The sequence below is a fragment of the Rhincodon typus genome, chromosome 8 (genome assembly GCF_021869965.1).
Source record: "Rhincodon typus isolate 14 chromosome 8, sRhiTyp1.1, whole genome shotgun sequence".
NCBI lineage: Eukaryota > Metazoa > Chordata > Chondrichthyes > Orectolobiformes > Rhincodontidae > Rhincodon > Rhincodon typus.
The window spans coordinates 67,229,997-67,249,368 of NC_063339.1; the positions used below are offsets into that span (position 1 = coordinate 67,229,997).

Genomic DNA, 19,372 nt, shown 5'->3' on the forward strand with positions numbered 1-19,372 from the left:
CTCGACCCACAGCAATGTGGTTGACTCTTAACTGCCTGCTGGGCAATTAGGAATGGGCAATAAATGCTGCCTAGCCAGCGACACCCTCATCCCATGAATGAATAAAGAAAAAAAACTACAAGGATATCTTTATAAGACGTATCATGTATGATTGTCGATTCACAGAATAGCTGAATTATTCTGACATAAAGCGTACATAACTAATTATTGATTTTCATAATTCTCTTGGTTTTGTAATACTTGCTGATCTTTGACCAGCTACTTTGACAGTACTATAAGATGACACCATAATTTGCTAAGCCTTGGGCATTCAAACTAGTTGATCCAGTGTTTTTGGAAAATTGTGTATCTTTATTTTTTGATTAGCAAGCAGAGTTTTGAAGGATATCAGGCTAAGTTGGCTGCTGAGTGAAGAAAGGAAAAGCAGCTGCAAACCTTTGCATGGAGGTCAATTAAGTGCAGTGGAAAATCTTCAATTTATCAGAAGAGGTAGAAAGATCATAGAGCGTGATGAAATGTCCAGTCTTGACATTTACTTGTCTGTATCTTCTTTTGTGATTTAGATTGATAAATATAATTTCTAGCACCCTTCGTTAATTTTCTCTTGTCGTGTTTCAGAATTTCGTGGCTGGTTTCTTTGAATTTTATAGGTTAGTGTCTCAGGTGATTTTTTGATTTTTAGAGATCTGTGTTATGTGCTTTAGTAACCAGGAGTTTGGTGATTTAGAAGTCATCAGACTTCGGGGCAGTCTTTTACATTTGAGATGTGGGTGTCACTGACCAGACCAGGATTTGTTGTCCATGCATACTTGTCCATGAGAATTTGATGAACTACCATCTTTAACCTCTGCAATCCCTATAAGGCCACTTCACTATTAGGAAAAGAATGTTCATCTGCTGTCTTGATTTTTCAAAGAGGTAGCAGTCATGGTTTTGGTAGCTGCTATCCCAGGAGGTTTAATGGGTTACTGCAGTGTCTCTTGTAGATAGCACACACTGCTGCCATTGTGCATCAGTGGCGGAGGAGGTGAACGTTGAAAATGGTGGGTCGTGTGCCAATCAAGTAGGCTACTTTGTCCTGGATAATGTCAAACCTTGTGTTTTGTTGGAGCTGCCCTATCCAAACAGATGGGGTATGTTCTGTCACACTTCTACCTTGTGCCTTGTTGATGGTGGGCATGTACTGGGGAATCGGGAGTTGAGTTGTTTGCTGCACAGCTCACCAGTCTATGACGTGCTGTAGTTGTCACGTTGCTGGTCCGGCCTACTTTCTGGTCGGTGGTCATCTCCAGGATGTTGATAGAAGATTTGGCCATAATAATGTTACTGAATGTCAAAGGGAGATGGGTGCATTCTTTCTTGTTGGAGCTGGGACTTCTATCCAGTGAACCTATATCCAGTTATATGTGAAAACTTCAGGATAATTCATATGAGTGCAGTAATGCCTTCAATTGCTTGAACTCAGGGTTTGGGTTTTGGAACATGCGGATCATTTGGAATAGCTGCCATCTATCTAGGAGCCTAGTCTCGTTCCAGGAGTTCCCTTGCTGGTGGCACTCACTAACCTGTTTTCAGTTTTGAAAATCGGGGAGTTCGACTTCATCTTGGATGAATACAGGAACAAAGGTCCCTCAGTGTCGTGGGAGATTTTACTGTACATGATTGGGGGGGTGGGGTGAGTAAAGGGTAAAATTTGCAATTGTTAGAGATTTCAATCATGAGATACGTGGAGAAGCATTTGTGTTATTCAGCTGTCATTACCACAGTGCCATGTTGTCTCCCTATTTCAAAGCTGAAGAATATTACCAAGTAAATGTGGGATTTTCTGTGAGGAAATGGGTAGAATTTCATGGTCTGTGTTGAAACATTTCTGAGGACTTTCAGGCAGAATATCAGCAATTAGGAAAAGGTTAAAAATAGGACCTCAAAAGTCAGAATTGCTTTTAGTGCCACCTGCTGATGGATACAAAAACAGGAAGATAGTGCAGGTAAATGTCAGGGAACTGGGATTCCTGAGAGAGGGATTTGGATTCTTGAAGTATTTGATTGGGCTGTGGCAAGAGGGCACTTGTACAAAATGGACACATTGCACCTTAACAAAGCCTGGACTAACGTCGCTTGAAAGGATAATTAGTGTTGCTGGAGCGGTGTCAAGCTAATTTTATTGAGGGAAGGTAACCAGAAGATAACAGAATGGAGCAAAAATGAGACAAGTAGATATAAGCAGCAATAAAATTAGAGATATTCTAAGAATTGATACGTTCAGATGGAGAAAAATAGCAAGAATGATAATGGAGATACAAATGGTCTGTATATTAGTGTCTGTAACTAATAAGATCTCAAAAATTACAGCATCAATTGTCACTATTGGACTATGCATCAATTGGACTTATGATGTGACCTCATTAATAGAGACATGGTTCAAACAAACTCAGTAATGTGTTCTTAATCACCCTGATTACAAAATATTCCAAAAATGATAGAAAAAGCAAGAGTGGAATGGCTGTGGTGATAATGATTTAAGGATGCTATTTGTCGAAAGAGGATTTACTAGATGCTGTTGCACTGGGGGCATTCTTTTTAAATAGAGCACAAAATGGGTAAGGTGTTTATTGAAGAGTTTCCAAGACCTCTAGCAGAAAGAGTTGTAATAAGAGACTTGTTTCTATGCATTTTCATATCATGATACTGTGGTCAGGAAAAAAAAAGTTTCTGATGTACAGGAGAATTTTCTCTTAATATGTCTAGTCCAACAAGAAGGAAAATGGAGTTACATCTAGTTTTCACTGGAGCTTAGGAGGTTGAGGGGTGACTTTTTAGAAGTTTATAAAATCATAACCTACATAGATAAAGTGAATAGCAAAGGTCTTTTCCCTAAGGTGGGGAAGTTTAAATCTAGGAGGCATATTTTTAAGGTGAGACAAGAGAGAGACTTAAAAAGGACGTGAGGGAGAATGTATGGTCAAGAATTGTCTCAGTAACAGTGATCACAACAAAATTCCATTTAAGCAGACCAGAATATATTGAAGGTACACAAACTTTACTAGTGAGAGCTCATTTTAGTGGTTTAAGAAAGGAACTAGCACAAGTGGATCAGAAAAGGTAATTTGTACGATAAAGCAAAATAGAGCAATCGAATATATTCAGAGAAGAGAAACTACAACTATTCATATATGTTTTTAAAAGGAAAAATCAGTGCAGCAATAGCTAATGTATCTTTGATGACCCATGATTTAGTTGGATTTATAAATAGAGGAATAGAATATAAAAGCTGTTTCCAACAATGAGAGACTTCAGTCACAAAGAGACGTTGAGAAAGTTGGGACTGTTCTCCTTGGAAAAGTGAACACTCAAATGTGAGCTGGTATCAGTTTTCAAGATGAGGGATTTTCAAGTACTAGTAAGATTAAAAAAAATTTTTTTTGTGAATTGGGTCTAGATCTAGAGGAAATAGGTTCAAAATAATTGGCAAAAACTAGGGGCAAGATGAGAAATGTTTTCACTCAAGTTATTGGGATCTGGATTGCGCTACCTTAAAAAGTGGTGAGAGCCAATTCCATAAGTAATTTTAACTTAAGTATGTGAGAAAGGCAGAAATGTCGTATTAAACATGACACTCTAAATAAAACAGCACAATCATGACAGTCCCAATGGCCTCTTTCTCTGCCATCAGTTTCATTTATATTTATGAAATAGAACCAATTTGAGTCTAAAATTGAAGATGCTAAATCTTCTATTTCTAGAGCAGATGAAGCAATAGAGGATTAGCAGAAAGAGGAATGAATGTGAGTCACTTCATCTTTCAGTGCAAGAAATTCTTTCAATTGTAAGATCTTTAAAACAGAATGACAGAGGTTTGCAATGTGTAACGCAAAAAATAAATGTCCATCCAAAATGTGCTATGAAATGGAAGCTGTTTTCCCCATGTATTTCTCTCTACATGCTTCCAAATGCAGAGATTTTGTGCAATAATGCAAGCTTTACTTCCATCCTTAGTGATATAAACTGGATGCATTGCAGATTGCAACTGGAAAAGAGCAGCTCTGACCAGGCAAAAGAAACGCATAAGGAATGCAGTATGCAAGAAAGAGATTGAAAAGATATCCACTGGTTGTTTGGTCAGAAGAGAAGCAAAATACTTCAACTGGATTTTAAATGTTTTGCTTATTTGAAGAGGATGAGGTTTTGCGGCACAAGCCCCAATCTAATGGCAATATTTTAGATTTTATTGTGAGCAAAGGATAATCATATTTGAATAAAGACAAAATACCACAGATGTTGGAAATCTTAAACAGACTGGAGAAACTCAGCAGATCTGGCAGCATTTGTAGAGAGAGAGAGAGTTAACATTTCAAGTCTGGTGTGGGTGTTGTTCAGGACACTGCTGCCAGATCCACTGAGTTTCTGTGTTTGTGATTAGATTTGGTCTGACCATGTTGACTCTGAAAATGGTAGCGGTACAAGTTGAAAAGTTTCAAGTAATTTAGCAAAGGCAAGAAACTGTGGATGCTGGAAACCAGAAATAAAATCTGGAAATACTCAGCTGGCCAGGCTGCATGACAATGACTGAGTGTTAACATTTCAGTTTGGTGACTTTTCATCAGAGTTTCAGGTACATTACTTTTCACCCAAGAGATAAATTGAATTTATTGAAGAAAGCACTAGGCATATCAAGAAATCCATTTAAGACCGTGCTGAAGTGGTTAAATGCTTATCAGTAATTCACAGTCTTAACATGAGACCAGTTTCAGCAGAGAAAAGATAGAATCACTGATGAGGCACATTCATCAAGCCCTTACTCGAAACTTGGATTCAAGAATGTTTCTCGTGCTTCAAAAACTTTACCCTGAAGAGTGGTTAGAAAGCAATTGAGATTGTTCAAAACAGTGTCTGAATTTGGGTTGAATTTATAAATGTCGTGAAAATGAGCAAACAAAATTTGCAGATTTAAATAACATTATTGATTCATTTGCTGAGAGATGGGTAGGTACCATTATAAATTGTGAAGTTTAAAATAAATTTCACAAGTTAAATAAAATAAACTTTCTTTTAAATTTCCTTTTACTCCATGTTTGATCAATTTAGTTCATAAATTTAGTACAATTGGCCATTTTACCATTGCTGGGACAGTACTAGTTTACTTTGTACAGTTATATATTGGCGTTTTCTCATTTAATAGATGTGATGAATCATAGAAATAGGCCTTTAGCTCAGTGTTGTTTTCAGACTTGGATCCTGTAGATCAGTTCTTTCCCTATTGTACGAGGACATAATGATTTTCCGGTCTTTCATTTCAGTGTTGGATGCAAGGCAACAGCTGCTATGGGTTTTCTTGCCACCATATAATTGAATACATTCCAAAGACTCAAGGACACAGAGAAAAAAAAATCTCATCTCTATTCTAAATGTCCTTATTTTTTTTAAGCAGTGACCCCTAGTTCTGATTCTCCCACACTGGATACAGCAAAGGGCAATGGTCCTGACAACTATTTAAATGTACTGCTGAATATTTATAATCAGAATTAATTGTATGTCCAATCAAACTGTTCTGTTCCAGTACTGCTATAACATGAGCATCTGCCCAACAATGTGCCAAAATGTCCAAGTGTCTTCTGGCTGTGAAAAACAGGACTAATCCAATTCAATCAAGTACCACTATATTGAAAGGAAACTATTCCAGATACTGGATATGTGAAATGGAAACGAAGTAAGGAGGTATGGGATTCAGGAAAATTTGGCTGTCTGGATACAAAACTGGCTGTCCAGTAGAAGACAGAGGGTGGTAGTAGATGGAAAGTATTCAGCCTGGAGCTCGGTGACCAGTGGTGTTCTGCAGGGATCTGTTCTGTGATCTCTGCTCTGTGATCTTTATATAAAAATTGGATGAGGAAGTGGAAGGGTGGGTTAGTAAGTTTGCTGATGACATGAAGGTTGGAGGAGTTGTGGATAGTGTGGAGGGCTGTTGTAGGTTGCAACGGGACATTGACAGGATGCAGAGCTGGGCAAAGAAGTGGCAGATGGAATTCAACCCGGAAAAGTGTGAAGTGATTCATTTTGGAAGGTCGAATTTGAATGCAGAATACAGGGTTAATGGCAGGATTCTTGGCAGTGTCGAGGAACAGAGGGATCTCGGGGTTCACATCCATAGCTCCCTCAAAGTTGCCACCCAAGTTGATAGGGTTGTTAAGACGACGTATGGTGTGTTGGCTTTCATTGGTAGGGGAATTGAGTTTAAGAGCCGCGAGGTTATGCTGCAGCTCTATAAACCCCTGGTTAGATCACAGTTGGAATATTGTATTCAGTTCTGGTTACCTCATAATAGGAAGGATGTGGAAGCTTTAGAGAGGATGCAGAAGAGATTTACCAGGATGCTGCCTGGACTGGAGGGCAGGTCTTCTGAGGAAAGGTTGAGGGAGCTAGGGCTTTTCTCGTTGGAGCGAAGAAGGATGAGAGGTGACTTGATAGAGGTGTACAAGATGATGAGAGGCATAGATAGAGTGGATAGCCAGAGGCTTTTTCCCAGTGCGGAAATGACTATGATAAGAGGGCATAATTTTAAGGTGATTGGAGGAAGGTATAGGGGAGATGTCAAAGGTGGGTTCTTTACACAGAGAGTAGTGGGTGTGTGGAATGTGCTGCCGGCAATGGGAATGGAGTTAGATACATTAGGGACATTTAAGTGACTCTTGGATAGGCACATGGATGATAGTACAATGTAGGGTATGCAGGGTAGTTTGATCTTAGAGTAGGATAATGGGTCGGCACAACATCGTGGGCTGAAGGGCCTGTACTGTGCTGTATTATTCTATGTTCTGTGTTCTAAAATGCCCTGGAGATAGTCAGCAGTTCTGTCTGTGTGTGTGTGTGTGTGTGTGTGTGTGTGTGTGTGTGTGTGTGAGAGAGAGAGAGAAAGAAAGAGAGAGAGAGATGGGGGTGGGGGGGTGGGTGTGGGTTGCGACGAAACAGACTTAGTGTTTTTGAGTCTTCAGAGATCTGTCCAGTTATCACCCCATCAGTCTACTCTCAACCATCAGCAGAATAATTACTGATACTATCAATTGGCATTTCCTCAGCAGTAACCTGATCTCTGCCTAGTTTGAGCCCTACTAGGACCACTTGTTCTTTATTGCAGTTATTATCTACATATGGGCAAAGAACCAAATTCCGGAGGTGAATGCTATTCACATCAAGACTATGTTTTGACTGAGTGTGACGTTAAGAACCCATAATAAAAACTCATTAATGTAAAGCATGGGGAAAACTTGCCAGTATCTGCCAAGATGGTTGTGATTTCTGGAGACCTATTATCTCAGTCCCCCAGGATTTTGGCCCCAGTAACTCCTCCTCCATTGTCCAAGGCCCAACTATTTTCAGTTGCTCCATCAACAAACTTTGTTCTGTTGTAGGAGCAGAACTGGGATGTTCACTAATTGTCACATAGTGTTAGTTTAATTCACAATTCTTCAGATAATGAAATGCACAAGAAGATGTGGACAATGTTCATATTTGAGTTGATAAGTGGCAAATGACATTTCTACCAAGCAATTGCTGGGCAATGACCCTCTCCAATGAGGGAATCTAATCATCTTCCCTTAATATTCAATAGCATTGCCTGGGTGAAACCACTGCCATCAACATCCTGGGATTCACCATTGAACAAAAAATAAGCTGGACAAACCACATAAATACTTTAGCTGCATAACCAGGTCAGAATCTTGATATTCTGGACTAACCACTTTCTGATTCCCCAAAGCCTGTCCACCATCAGCAAGGTACAAGTCACGTGTGACACACTATTTCCTATCTGCCTGGCTGAATGTAACTGTAACAACATGCTCAAAGCTTGATGTAATCTAGTACAAAATAGCCTGTTTGATTTAACAATTCATTCACCACATTCACACACTCCTCTACCAGCACACACTGGCTGCAGCATGCCTCATATAAAGGAAACACTGTTGATGCACTTGACAAGACTTATTCAATGTTGCTTTCCAAACCTGCAATTTCTATCATCCAGAAGAACAAACATCAGGCAAATGGGAATACTACTACCTGCAGGTTCCTCTCAAAGTTACCCACTAGCGTGACTTTGAAATATATCGCTGTTCAATTATTGTGTCTGTCAAAATTTTAGAACTCCCTAAAACCAAGCCACATAGACTGCACTGGTTCAGGAGGCAACTCAACAGTACCTCCTCAAAGCAATTAGGGAGGGGCGATAAATATTGGCCTTGCAAGTGATACTTGCATCCTATGAGCAAGTCTTTTGAGGAGGGAAAAAAACTTCCCTAAAGCAAATTTAGGGAAGTTTTCTATTATCCTATTGGATATAAAAGGGTACATTTAATGAGAGCTAGCTATAAGAATCGAGTGAAAGCAAAATAACTGCAGATTCTGAAAATCTGAAATAAAATCCAAGTGCTGGAGAAATTCAGGCCTGGCAGCAGCTGTGGAGAAAAAAAAACAGGGTTAGTGTTTCAAGTTTTGATATGACTTCTTCAGAATTCTGTTCTTAAATTCTTCAGTTAAAAATTTCAGTTATTTAGGAATCAAAGGGTCTGATTAGTTCATTGCAATCTGGATGATTACTGTTTCTTGTGCAGATTTGATTTAAATGCATTAACTGTCACTCTTGTCTATTTTGTTAGTAATTGCTGCTTAAGACTTGCTGGACTTGATTTTAGAACTGTTTCGTTTTTCTTGTTACATCTGGAAGGCCTTGTTTGTGGCGGGGGAAGGAGGAAGGAGGTGCAAATGAGGGGACATGAAGATGATTAGCATGAGTTCTGAAGGGAAGATGTTGGGTGGCTGAATTGCTTCAAGATGCATGTTTCCGAGGACAGGGTGTGGGATTGTAAGTGCTTTGAGTCAGTCTGATGGTATTAAATATGACTGTCTTTTTTAAGTATATAAAGAAATTGAACTTTTGTAATATCTGATAATTATGGGTGTGTAATTTGTACTCGAGGATTTCCTTCAAACATTTGTATTTTCTCTTAATTATTTGTTGTGCTAGCAGTTGTACTGTCAGTAATTATGCAAACTGCTTTTTGATATTTTGCCCATGTAATGTACACTACATAAAAGTTGAATTTTGTCAGTAATAAAGTAATTTGAGAGAAAATATTTTAACAGGTTAATATATTTGAGCATTAAAAATATTTCTGCTGATTAATTGGACCTCTTGCGTAAAAATTAGCTAAATGCAAAAAGTACTACGGATGCTGGGGTTGATCAAAAAATGGTCATCTTTGGACAAACATTTGTACGTCTCACCGGCTAAGTCATCCATTGCAGGCATTTTCAAAGTTATAGCCACTAGCTGTAAAAATATGTGTAAATCTCTTAAAAATAATTAACTGTAACACTAAGAGCAGCAGAATGTGTTATTCTCCTTTTCATCTTGTAAATCAGCAACCATATCATTGGTTAGGATGGGTCTATAATCAATATTTCTAAAAGGTTATCTTTTTAGGTCTTAGAAAAGGCCTTAGAAAAGCAAAACATATATGATCTATACAGCTTTGTCTAATCATATGCAATAATTATACTTTTGCTTATAAATGGGTGACTTAAACCATGATAGGGAGAAGAATGGCTGAAGTAAACATTTTGGGTCTCTTTTTTAGACCAAATCTGCCATTTTTTTCCCAGTTTGTTCTGTGGAGGTTTGAAAAGCCAAGCATTTCAACAGGAAGCAAGACTAGTTCTATACTTATTGACCAAATTATACAACCTGTGTTGGAATGGCTTTTGTTTGCAGTTACAGTTTGGTGGTTCTTTATTGTTTTTGAGTATAGAATGCTAGATTAATATTCTATACTTTGTTGCGTGGCCAAGAGTTATGAGAATTTTTTATTTCTTTGAACTTTTAAGCAAAATATTCTCATATATTACTTTAGTTCAGAAAATCCATTAATAAGAAAAGAGGATGTGTACATTTTCTTGTGAATTTGCCATTACTCAGCAATCCAGTGGTGGAAGAAATATAATTGATGGAATAAAAAGGATAACTTTTAAATTGGGGAAAGAAAATACTGTACTGTTTCTTAATTCTTAGATTTTAGTCTTTATATTAGTTCAAGAAGTCACCAATTTCAAAATGGTTATTGATGCTATGGGAAGCTGTTAGCTAAAGATGCAGCATTTGGGAAGATCCTCCTATAATAAATTGAACCCATACACAATGAGATTCCAATTGTAGTCTGGAGAAAACAATAATGTATAAAATTGAGACTACTGCTATAATTAGAGGTTCAAGTAAGTAGAACAGTCAGAGCTGCTTTGCTTTTTTCTTTTTGATTTATGAATGTTAGAAAATATGTTTTTTCTTATTTCTGAAACTACTCTCGGCACTTCGGTAGTCATTCTTGAGCTGAATATTTTTAACCTATAGAACATCTGACTTTGACTGTATTATGCAATCATACCAGTGATTCATCTGCATCAGTTTCTGTCGAACGCAATGTCAAAGAAATTATTCACTGTGCAAGAGAATTCAGACAGATGTTAAGCTAGAACTCTCTTTGTAGATTTTCGTTGAAAAAGTACAGGTCACCTGAGGAACTGGGTATTTATTTCTGTTGGTGTTCAATGGGAATATTTTAAAGGGATAAATGTATTATTGGTGCAAATAAATCTAACTGGCAAAATTCAACCTGTTCATGTTTCTCTTGTTCTCTCCCGTGCTCATAATCTCTCACTAAACACCAGACTATGAGGCAGTCAACTATGATTGGAAATTCAAAGGGCTGTTGTGGCACAGTGGCAGTGTCCCTACCTCTAGGCTACAGAACCTAGCTTCAAGTCCCACCTGCTCCAGAGGTTTGTCATAGCATACCTGAACAGGTTAATTAAAAAAAAAATTGGAAATTCATTGTGACAGTTCTGGTAGAATATTTGTGGTATAGTCTGTATACTAACTGACCTATTGTGTGACTTTTAATGTCTTCTAATGTGCTGTGATTAGTTTTACAACCTGAGGTATTCGCAAATAAATAATAAGTACCCTGTTGCAGATCAAAATTTCTTCAGGTACCGAGTTCACTTTGCATAATAGGTATATTTGCATTGCATCCAGAAGTTTTTGATTACTAGTGCGTGTATCCGTGATTATATCTCTGATCCTAATTTTATTTGTGTTAGGATTCTCACTTTTTAAATACATTTTCAATGCTGCTAAAGCTAATATTTGGAAGGGGAGGATTGTGATTGGTGTGCAGTGAAGGTAAAGACATTGAGAAAGATATTCCTGAAGGTGTTTCACTAGCTCTCAGCCAGTGAACTTATTTTTGAATTTGAGGACTGTATGAATTCTTACACTATCAATTGAGCTTCTGTTTCTGGACAAATCTGCAATCATTTAGTTGTGGTGTGAAAAATGTTGCTACTTAATCAACATGCAGAGTTCACATGTCTTAGAAGGAATGGCTTTTCTGTGAAAACATTGGTTGCTTTTCTGAGGCAGATGGGTTTGTTAAGGATCTCTAAATGACAAACTCGTGGCAAAGTTAAAAGTGCATTAATAATCAGAATTTGTACAGGTGGGTGGTCTGCTAGGATTTCTTGTAACCCCCTGTGTTCTTCTTGTAGCTCCTTGCTCCGTTATGGAGGAAAACTTCCTATGCAGAGTGCCATGAGTGTCCGCTTCAATAGTAGTGGGACCCAGCTGTTGGCACTGCGGCGTCGCCTACCTCCAGTATTATATGACATTCATTCGCCACAGTCTGTGTTTGAGTTTGATAACCAAGGATATTTCAATTCCTGCACTATGAAGAGCTGTTGCTTTGCAGGAGACCGTGATCAAGTAAGTAAACACCATTTAAAAGGAATGATTGGACAAGTGGCTTTTAGCTACTTATATTGTCATCTAGGGTCTGAGAGACCTTTAAGAGTAAGCTGATTGCTCACCTTTGAAAGAAATTATATTGAGAATTGCTGAGTCAAGCTATGTGTCCATAAATAAAGGTAGATATGCTGATATGTTTTAGGCAACATATCACATTGTTCAGTAATCTGATAAACAATCTAACCATTTGCAGGAAGAAATTGTTATACATTTTAAAAAAAAAAACTGAACTACAAGCGACTAAGAGCTGTACCATGCCAGGATTTGGAAACTTTTCCATGGAGGTGAAATGCCTATTGCTTTTTGCACATGTTGGACGTATTTCCCTAGCATTCATACTGTGTTGTTTCTGTTACTCAATGTAGCAGTATGTTTGGAATGTCTAGTGAACTTGTTATATTTTTATCTCCCTACATAGTGAGAGCTTTGCCTTTATGGATGAGCTCATAGACTTGAGATTTTGTTAAATATAGTAATGGGCAAGACTTTTGAGTGTTGTGTGCAGTGTCTCCAAAGTATTCTAGTTCTCTTCCCTTGAGTAAATGGGAGTAAAACAAAAATCAAAGATGTTGGTACAATGTTCCTTAACAAGTTGAGTGCTAAATTAGACTTTAACAGTGTGGGATTAGCACTGCTGTTAATGATAAGAATCAGCAGAATTGAATTGTGGATTTTAGGGGGGTCAATTAATTAGCGCAGTTGGCTGGACGGTTAGTTTGCAGTGCAGAGGGATGCCAGTAGCATAGGTTCAATTCCCGCACTGGCTAAGGTTAACATGAAGGGCTCTCCTCAATCTCTCGCCTCGCTGAGGTGAGTTAAACCACCACCTAATGAGAGAGAAGTCCTATGGTCTAGTAGAACTATGGCAACTTTACCATTACCTATTGTGGATTGGTGGTAACTGGGTAAAGCTATTGCTCAGTATGTAAATTGCAATCTGCTCTGTAGACTGTCATTGGAATGCAAGTGAAAGCTTCCATTTGAGATAAGAGTAGACTGGCATTCTGCATTCAAATACAGCCTCGTGGAGGTGTTGGCCAAAATTTCAATTGCCCCGAGATTGCAGTCCTACATTATGATGGATTTCAGTGTATCATTTGAAGTATGAAGTTTCTGTTATATCGGCATAGAAATGGCAATCTATTGTTTGGTAATTTTAATTCAAGCCCATTGAAATGTGATTGGCAAGCTTGTTAACGTGACATTTTTCTTCTGAAAAACTATTGTTTGTCTCCAGTGAATTCTAAATGTGTCACTTGAATTGTTTGAGAATATGCATTTGCTTTTTTAAACAGAAGTGCCTTCACTTCAGAATTTTCCATCATGACTAAGCCAGTTTTAATTTATGCTGCTAAAACTGAACATTTTTCACTTTATTCCCTCTAAGTGTACTGAGTTTGTTTGTGTTATTTTTCTTTGTTAATGATACAAGATGTCAGTAATTTTTATTTATTTTAAAGACACCCATGACATCATCCTATAGCTCCAACAAGTGCGAGGAGTTCAGGGACTTCATTGCAATGAAGATTCCAAACAGCAGCTCAGCTGTCTCTTTCACTTCCTATTCCATAGTTAATTCTTAATCCATTCCAATCTTTCCTCTTTGAAAGTCCCTACTCACAATGTTTAACTGTACCACTCTCTCTGTTACCTCATCAAAAATATAACCATGTTAGTTTAACACACATTGTCATTGAAAAATCTGTGCTGGCTTTTTTTAAAAATTAAATCCGTACTTGTCCAAATGACGACTGTTAATTTTCTAAAATGTTTCACTATCACTAACATTAAAATAACTGACCTGTATTTGCCAGATTTATCACTTTCTTTTATTAAAGTGGAACACATGTTTTCCTCCAGTCTTCTGTTACCGCCTGTGCAGGAGGATTGGAAGATTATGGCTGACAGGAAACAGAGTCAAGTGGTCATTTTTAAGTTTAACAAACTGTCACCTTGGAGTGCCACAGGCATCCGTGCTGGGCCTCAACTACTTACAATCTATATTAATGATTTCGATGAAAGCAGTGAGAGTATTGTACCAAGAATTGCTAATGGTAAAAAGATAGATGGGAAACCAAATTGAGAAAAGGATACAGAGTCCACAAAGGATGTAGTCAGATTAAGTGATGGGCCAAAATGTGGCATGTGGAGTATTGTGTGAGATTGTCCACATTGGCAGGAAGAGTGAAAAATCAGAAAATTTGAGACTGCAAAATGCCAAGATGCAGAGGGATCTGGGTGATCTTGTAAATGGAACACAAAGTCAGCATGCAAGTACAGGAAGTAATTAGGAAGATAAAAAGAATGTTGGTTTTGATTGCAAGGGAGATGGAGTATTAGAGCTGTGGAGGGAAATGGTAAGAGCACACCAATGTATTGTGTGCAGTTTTGACATTCTTCCTTAGGGAGGGATTTACTTGCATGGGAAACTGTTCAGAGAACGTTTACCACGCTGATTATTGGGCTTGAAGGGGTTTTACAAAAAAAGGTTAATGGGCCTGTAGTCTGAATTTAAATGAATGTGAGATGATCTTATTGAAACATAACATATCTTAGGGGTTTGACAAGGTAGATGCTGAGTGAATGTTTTCCCCTTAAGGGGCATTTTAGAATCAGGGAGCATAGCTTAAAAATAAAAGGCTTCCCATATAGTAGATGAATTCTCTTCCATGAAGAGCAGTCAAAGTTGGGTTATTGAATGTATTTAAGGCTGAGTTAAATAGATTCTGTAAGGAAGTTGAGGATGATTGGGGGATGGGTTGGGTGTCAGGCAGGAAAGTAGAGTTAATGCCGCTAGCAGGTTAGCCATGGTGGTGGAGTGTGGCGGAGAAGGCTTATGTTGCTGAATGACCTACATGTGCTCCTATTAGCATATGAACACAGTGGTAATTCCTCTTGGTTTGACAATACAATGTAACATACAAAGAGTACATTGTCTTTTGCAGCTAAAATGCAAATGTTATTTATTTCAACTGACTTTATCTGGTATGTTTAAAACTATTCAGTCTTGTTTGGCAGTCTCATGGCTTTATCCAGTGTATAGCTAAACCGTGGGCACAAGGTACAGTCCTAAATCTGTGCCTAATTAGCTACAGTTATTGTCATATTCCATTCTACATCAAACTTCATAGTAACTTCTGGTTCAGCATTGCATGTCTGGTTTAGGGTGCTGTTTGAGATAGCTTCCTGTCTAGATGGAGCTCTCCCGCTCTCTGTCTCTCTACCCCCGCCCCACCAATCTGTCTCTCAGGCTGTGTCAGCCAAGTGTACTTCATTTTGGCAACGTTGTCTGTTACAGAACAGTGGACAAACAGAATTGATGTCTAAATAAGTCGAGTCATTGTATCATAAGTCTGAACTGATTTAAGAGCCTGAAAATAATTCAGAATAATAGTTTGCTTGTCTGTTTAGTGAAGCGTTTTGGTCAAACAGCTGTTGAAATCCTGGAGGCAGAATTATTTTCAACTTTTTGTGCACTTCTTAATGTAGAAAAATGGTGGAGGAGGAAACAGAAAACTGGATGTCAAGCGAAAGAGAAAAGTTAGCGAGGGGTGAACTTGAATGTCTGCTCATCAGTGCGTGTCCAGTAGCGTTAGAAGAGGGGGCTTTCACGGTCCTGTGTGTGTGTGTCAGACAGGCAGACACCGGGCTGGCGAGACTACTGTGGCGTGGGATTATGCTTAGCATGGACTGGAGGTTCCGTTTCCGTGCTCCATGACTGAGAGGAATTCGACATCTAATGATTCTGTAAGGGATGTACTGTGATTCAAGGAGCCGACTTTATCTAGCATGGGCACACATCATAGACTAATGAAATCTAGTGTGAGACATGTACAGCAGAGATTAGGATGAGCTGACATCTATGGAAGTAGGGAGGAATAAGAGGGGGAATAGTTGAGACTAAAATTAACAATGGTAGGTGTTTGAAGAAATGTGAATGTATTTGATGTACCAACTGGCATGCCACAGTCATCTGATATCTACCTCTGCTGTAAGTGCGTTTGTTTGCGGTCTATGACAACCATCCCAGATGTCACTTGTTACATTGTTGTCACGTGATAAGGCTGAAAATATGTGGATTTTCAGAGCTACAAGAGAGTCAGCTATCAAGGAAACAAAAAATGTTTACTTAAAAAAAGCAGTTTGCAATTTTGAATTTCTGAGCGAGTCAAAATAGTTGATAAATCTTCCACTCCCTGCTTCTGCAAAAATTAAACATGAAACAATTTAAAATTTTTCCACGCTCGGTGGCAATCTATGAAGTAGCTACAGAATTCAGTAAAAACAATGAGCAAATCAGATGAGCAACTCTGCCATCGGTGCTAAACGAACAGTCCTTCAGGTCTTAGCGAACAGCAGAAAAGCTGATAGGAGAGATTTTGAGATAACAAGGTGTAAAGCTGGATGAACACAGGCCAAGCAGCATCAGAGGAGCAGGAAAGCTTGACGTTTCGGGCCTAGACCCTTCTTCAGAAATGGGGGAGGGGAAGGGGATTCTGAAATAAATAGGGAGAGAGGGGGAGACGGATAGAAGATGGATAAAGGAGAAGATAGGTGGAGAGGAGACAGGCAGGTCAAAGAGGCCGGGGGTGGAGCCTGTGATAGATTTTGCAGGCTTTGAAGACACAATTTAAACTCCATATCCATGTTACTTAGCAGTGTGTGTTCTGTATTAGAGTTCAGGTGGAGAGGGAGATTATTGATCAATATGTGACTGTGCTAATACATCTTTCAATTGTCCAAACTCTCAAGGTTTAGCTAGAAGATGCCATCAGAAACAGGTTTGTCTTAGACAGAAGATATTTTACTGGGCAGCAAGGAATGGGGAAAAGCAGGAAATGGACTTGGTGAGGGTGCAGTGAGAAGAGAAGGGAAGAGGATTTGGTCTGGAGGAGAAGTTGGAAGGCGGGCTGGAGTTGGAGGGGGCAGATGGGGAAAGTTGCAGCGTTTTGGGAGGAGAGGGAGACAGCAGCTGGGGGATTTAGGGGTACAGGAGATGCTGAGGAGAAGAGACCAAATCAAGAAGGCTGTAGAGGGAACACGAAGGGGGATTGAGGGGAGGGTCATGGGATTAGGTGGAAGGGTGTGGAAGTGAGGATGTGGGAAGAGGAAGCAGGGGTGGAAGGGGAGGAGAGGAGAGGGGAGACAAGGAGGCTGGTGGGGTCGGGAGGAGGAGAAAATGCAGAGGCAGCTGAGGTGGGGCGGGGGCCTGGGTGCTGGAAAGAGAGGAGTTTGAGGGAGGGAGACGAGGCCGTGAGGGAGAGGAAGCCATGTGAAGGAGGGACAGGCTGCAGATGGTAGGGGAGAGACAAGAGGTGGGCTGGAGAACTAGATGGGATGACCTCCAGGGGAAGGGGTTGGGGAGATATGGAGTCCACAAGGGGATGTTGGGAGCAAGTGGGGAAACCACAAGGGACGGGAGGAAAGGCAGAAGGACCGGGCACTGTAGGGGAAGGGATGGAGGCAGTGAGTAGACTGGATGGTCACAAAATTTGGGAGGGAGAGACAAGTAGCAAAGCAGGGAGAACAGTTTTAAACCTTTCAATGAAAGAATTAGGAGCTTTGAGAATTTGAAATCACTGAAAATCACTTGCAAATGAATGTGGAATCTTTAGCTTAATGCTGCATATATTCAGGAGCTGCAATCTGGGTAATAACAGTGGATGTTTTTTGTCATGAACAGTAGGTCAACTGTTAAATTAGGTCTAGGGTTGAGATCCTAGATGACATAAAGGTGTAGTAAGGCTGGTTAAGATATTTTAGCTTTGTCGATGTGCAGTGAAAATGTATTAGCTGTGATCTCTCAAATCTGGAATTTGATAGATATTTGTGTGTAGAAGTTTGTGTTATTTTTGGGGGAAAACATTTGTTGCCAACTTATACTTGTTGTCTTCTGCCAATTTAAATCCTGTGTCTAGGAAATTAATGCTTTCCTTGTGTGTTAAGGTTAATGGAGTTTTGATGATTATTGATGTTGGTGTTGGTGAATTCTTCCAATCCTGCTGCTTTTTCAGTCCAAATGCAAAATATATCACGCAGTACATATATCAGTACAGAACGTAATGTTACCACATGATCGCGTCACCTAAAACGGAGTTAGTGAGAATGAAAAATCAGACCTTGAAAACCAAAAAGTAAACTTTAAGAAGAACCTTCAAATATGCAGATCGTGCCCTGCTGCAGCCTCTGCCTCTACTGTAAATGCGTTGGTGTGACAGCCAATAAAGACATCAGTTGAAACAAAACAAATGAGGTTTTGATGTTGATTTGCCATCTGACTGTGCAATAAATATTTTCTGATTGACTTGTTCAGAGAGGTTATTACTTACCTCTGGAGCATGTGGAACTTGAACCTTGAACCAGCCTCCTTATTGAGAGATCGGGACACTACCACTGTGCCACAAGAGCCCTCTGCAATTCAGATGATAGAAGTAATCATTTTGCTCTGCTTGTTTTAGCTGCTAAAGGAGAACAGCCATGGCCAATTGTTCTATTTATTGGCTCTGAGGATTTAATAATCTAATAGATTTGGAATTTATTTTGGGTATCCATCTTAAGGTCCTGTGTCGAATTTCACAGCCCTGCCAGCATGAATAGAGCCAAATTTGCATTGAATGGAACAAATTAATTAACTATTATAGCTCATTAATTGTTTTTGTATCTTTTTTTAAAGGACGTAATTGTGTAGTTTTCTGACAATTAGTAAGCAAGTAACAAAATAGGGCCTGAAGGATGGATTCAAGTCCCACTGGCCCCAGATGTGTGTCATAACATATCTGAAAAGGTTGATTAACAGTACCTACAAGCCCGATTTAGTCAGCAGTGGTAATATAGTGTGAGCATAGCTGCTTTCCAAGCAATTGACCTTGTGCAGTTCCTGACCCCCATCACAGGTTGTGAATTTTAAGAGCTTTTGTGACATAGTAGTGTCCCTACCTTTTGACCCAGAAGGCCAATGTTCAAGCCTCCCTTGCTTCAGAGGTGTGTCGTAACAAAAGGTTGATTTAAAAGTATCTGTAACAAAGTGGCTTTGAGGGGTTTGTGGAACAGTGATGCTGTCTCTACCTGCAGGCCAGGAGACCTGGGTTCAAGTCCCACCTGCTTCAGAGATGTGTCATAGCATGTGTGAATAGAGATTCATTATAAAGAATTATTTTTAACAAAGTTACAGACAAAAGAGAGAAATTTTTGTTTATCCTTTAAGTGACAATTGCAACCCAAAATCTGAAACGCAGTGGGATTCTAATCTTGATAACCTACCAGCCTCGTATAATTTCGTATAAACTTAGTTCATTTGGGCGTTTAGTTCAGCCCTACATTGGGAATTGATATTTCCTAACCAGGAATGTGGGCTACAAAAAAAGTAGTGTACTAATTTAGTTTCTCCGGCTCCAGATAGTTGACAGTTTGATGATGCGTGCATGACAGAATTTGGTGTGGAATGCAGTTTCCTTTGACGCTATACCTCCTGGATTAAAAGCCCCCTGCTGTCATAGCTCCTTTCTGTTATGTACAAGAGAT

General features: G+C 39.2%; 1 protein-coding gene across 1 annotated transcript in view; it reads left to right on the top strand.

Moving 5' to 3' along the window:
* The window catches only part of dcaf5 (ddb1 and cul4 associated factor 5), a 93,939-nt gene that overhangs the window by 35,888 nt on the left and 38,679 nt on the right, over positions 1-19,372 (top strand). Inside the window, exon 6 of the mRNA XM_048599836.1 lies at positions 11,596-11,809. Within this exon, the coding sequence (XP_048455793.1) occupies positions 11,596-11,809 (214 nt within the window). The remainder of the gene's footprint in view (positions 1-11,595; positions 11,810-19,372) is intronic.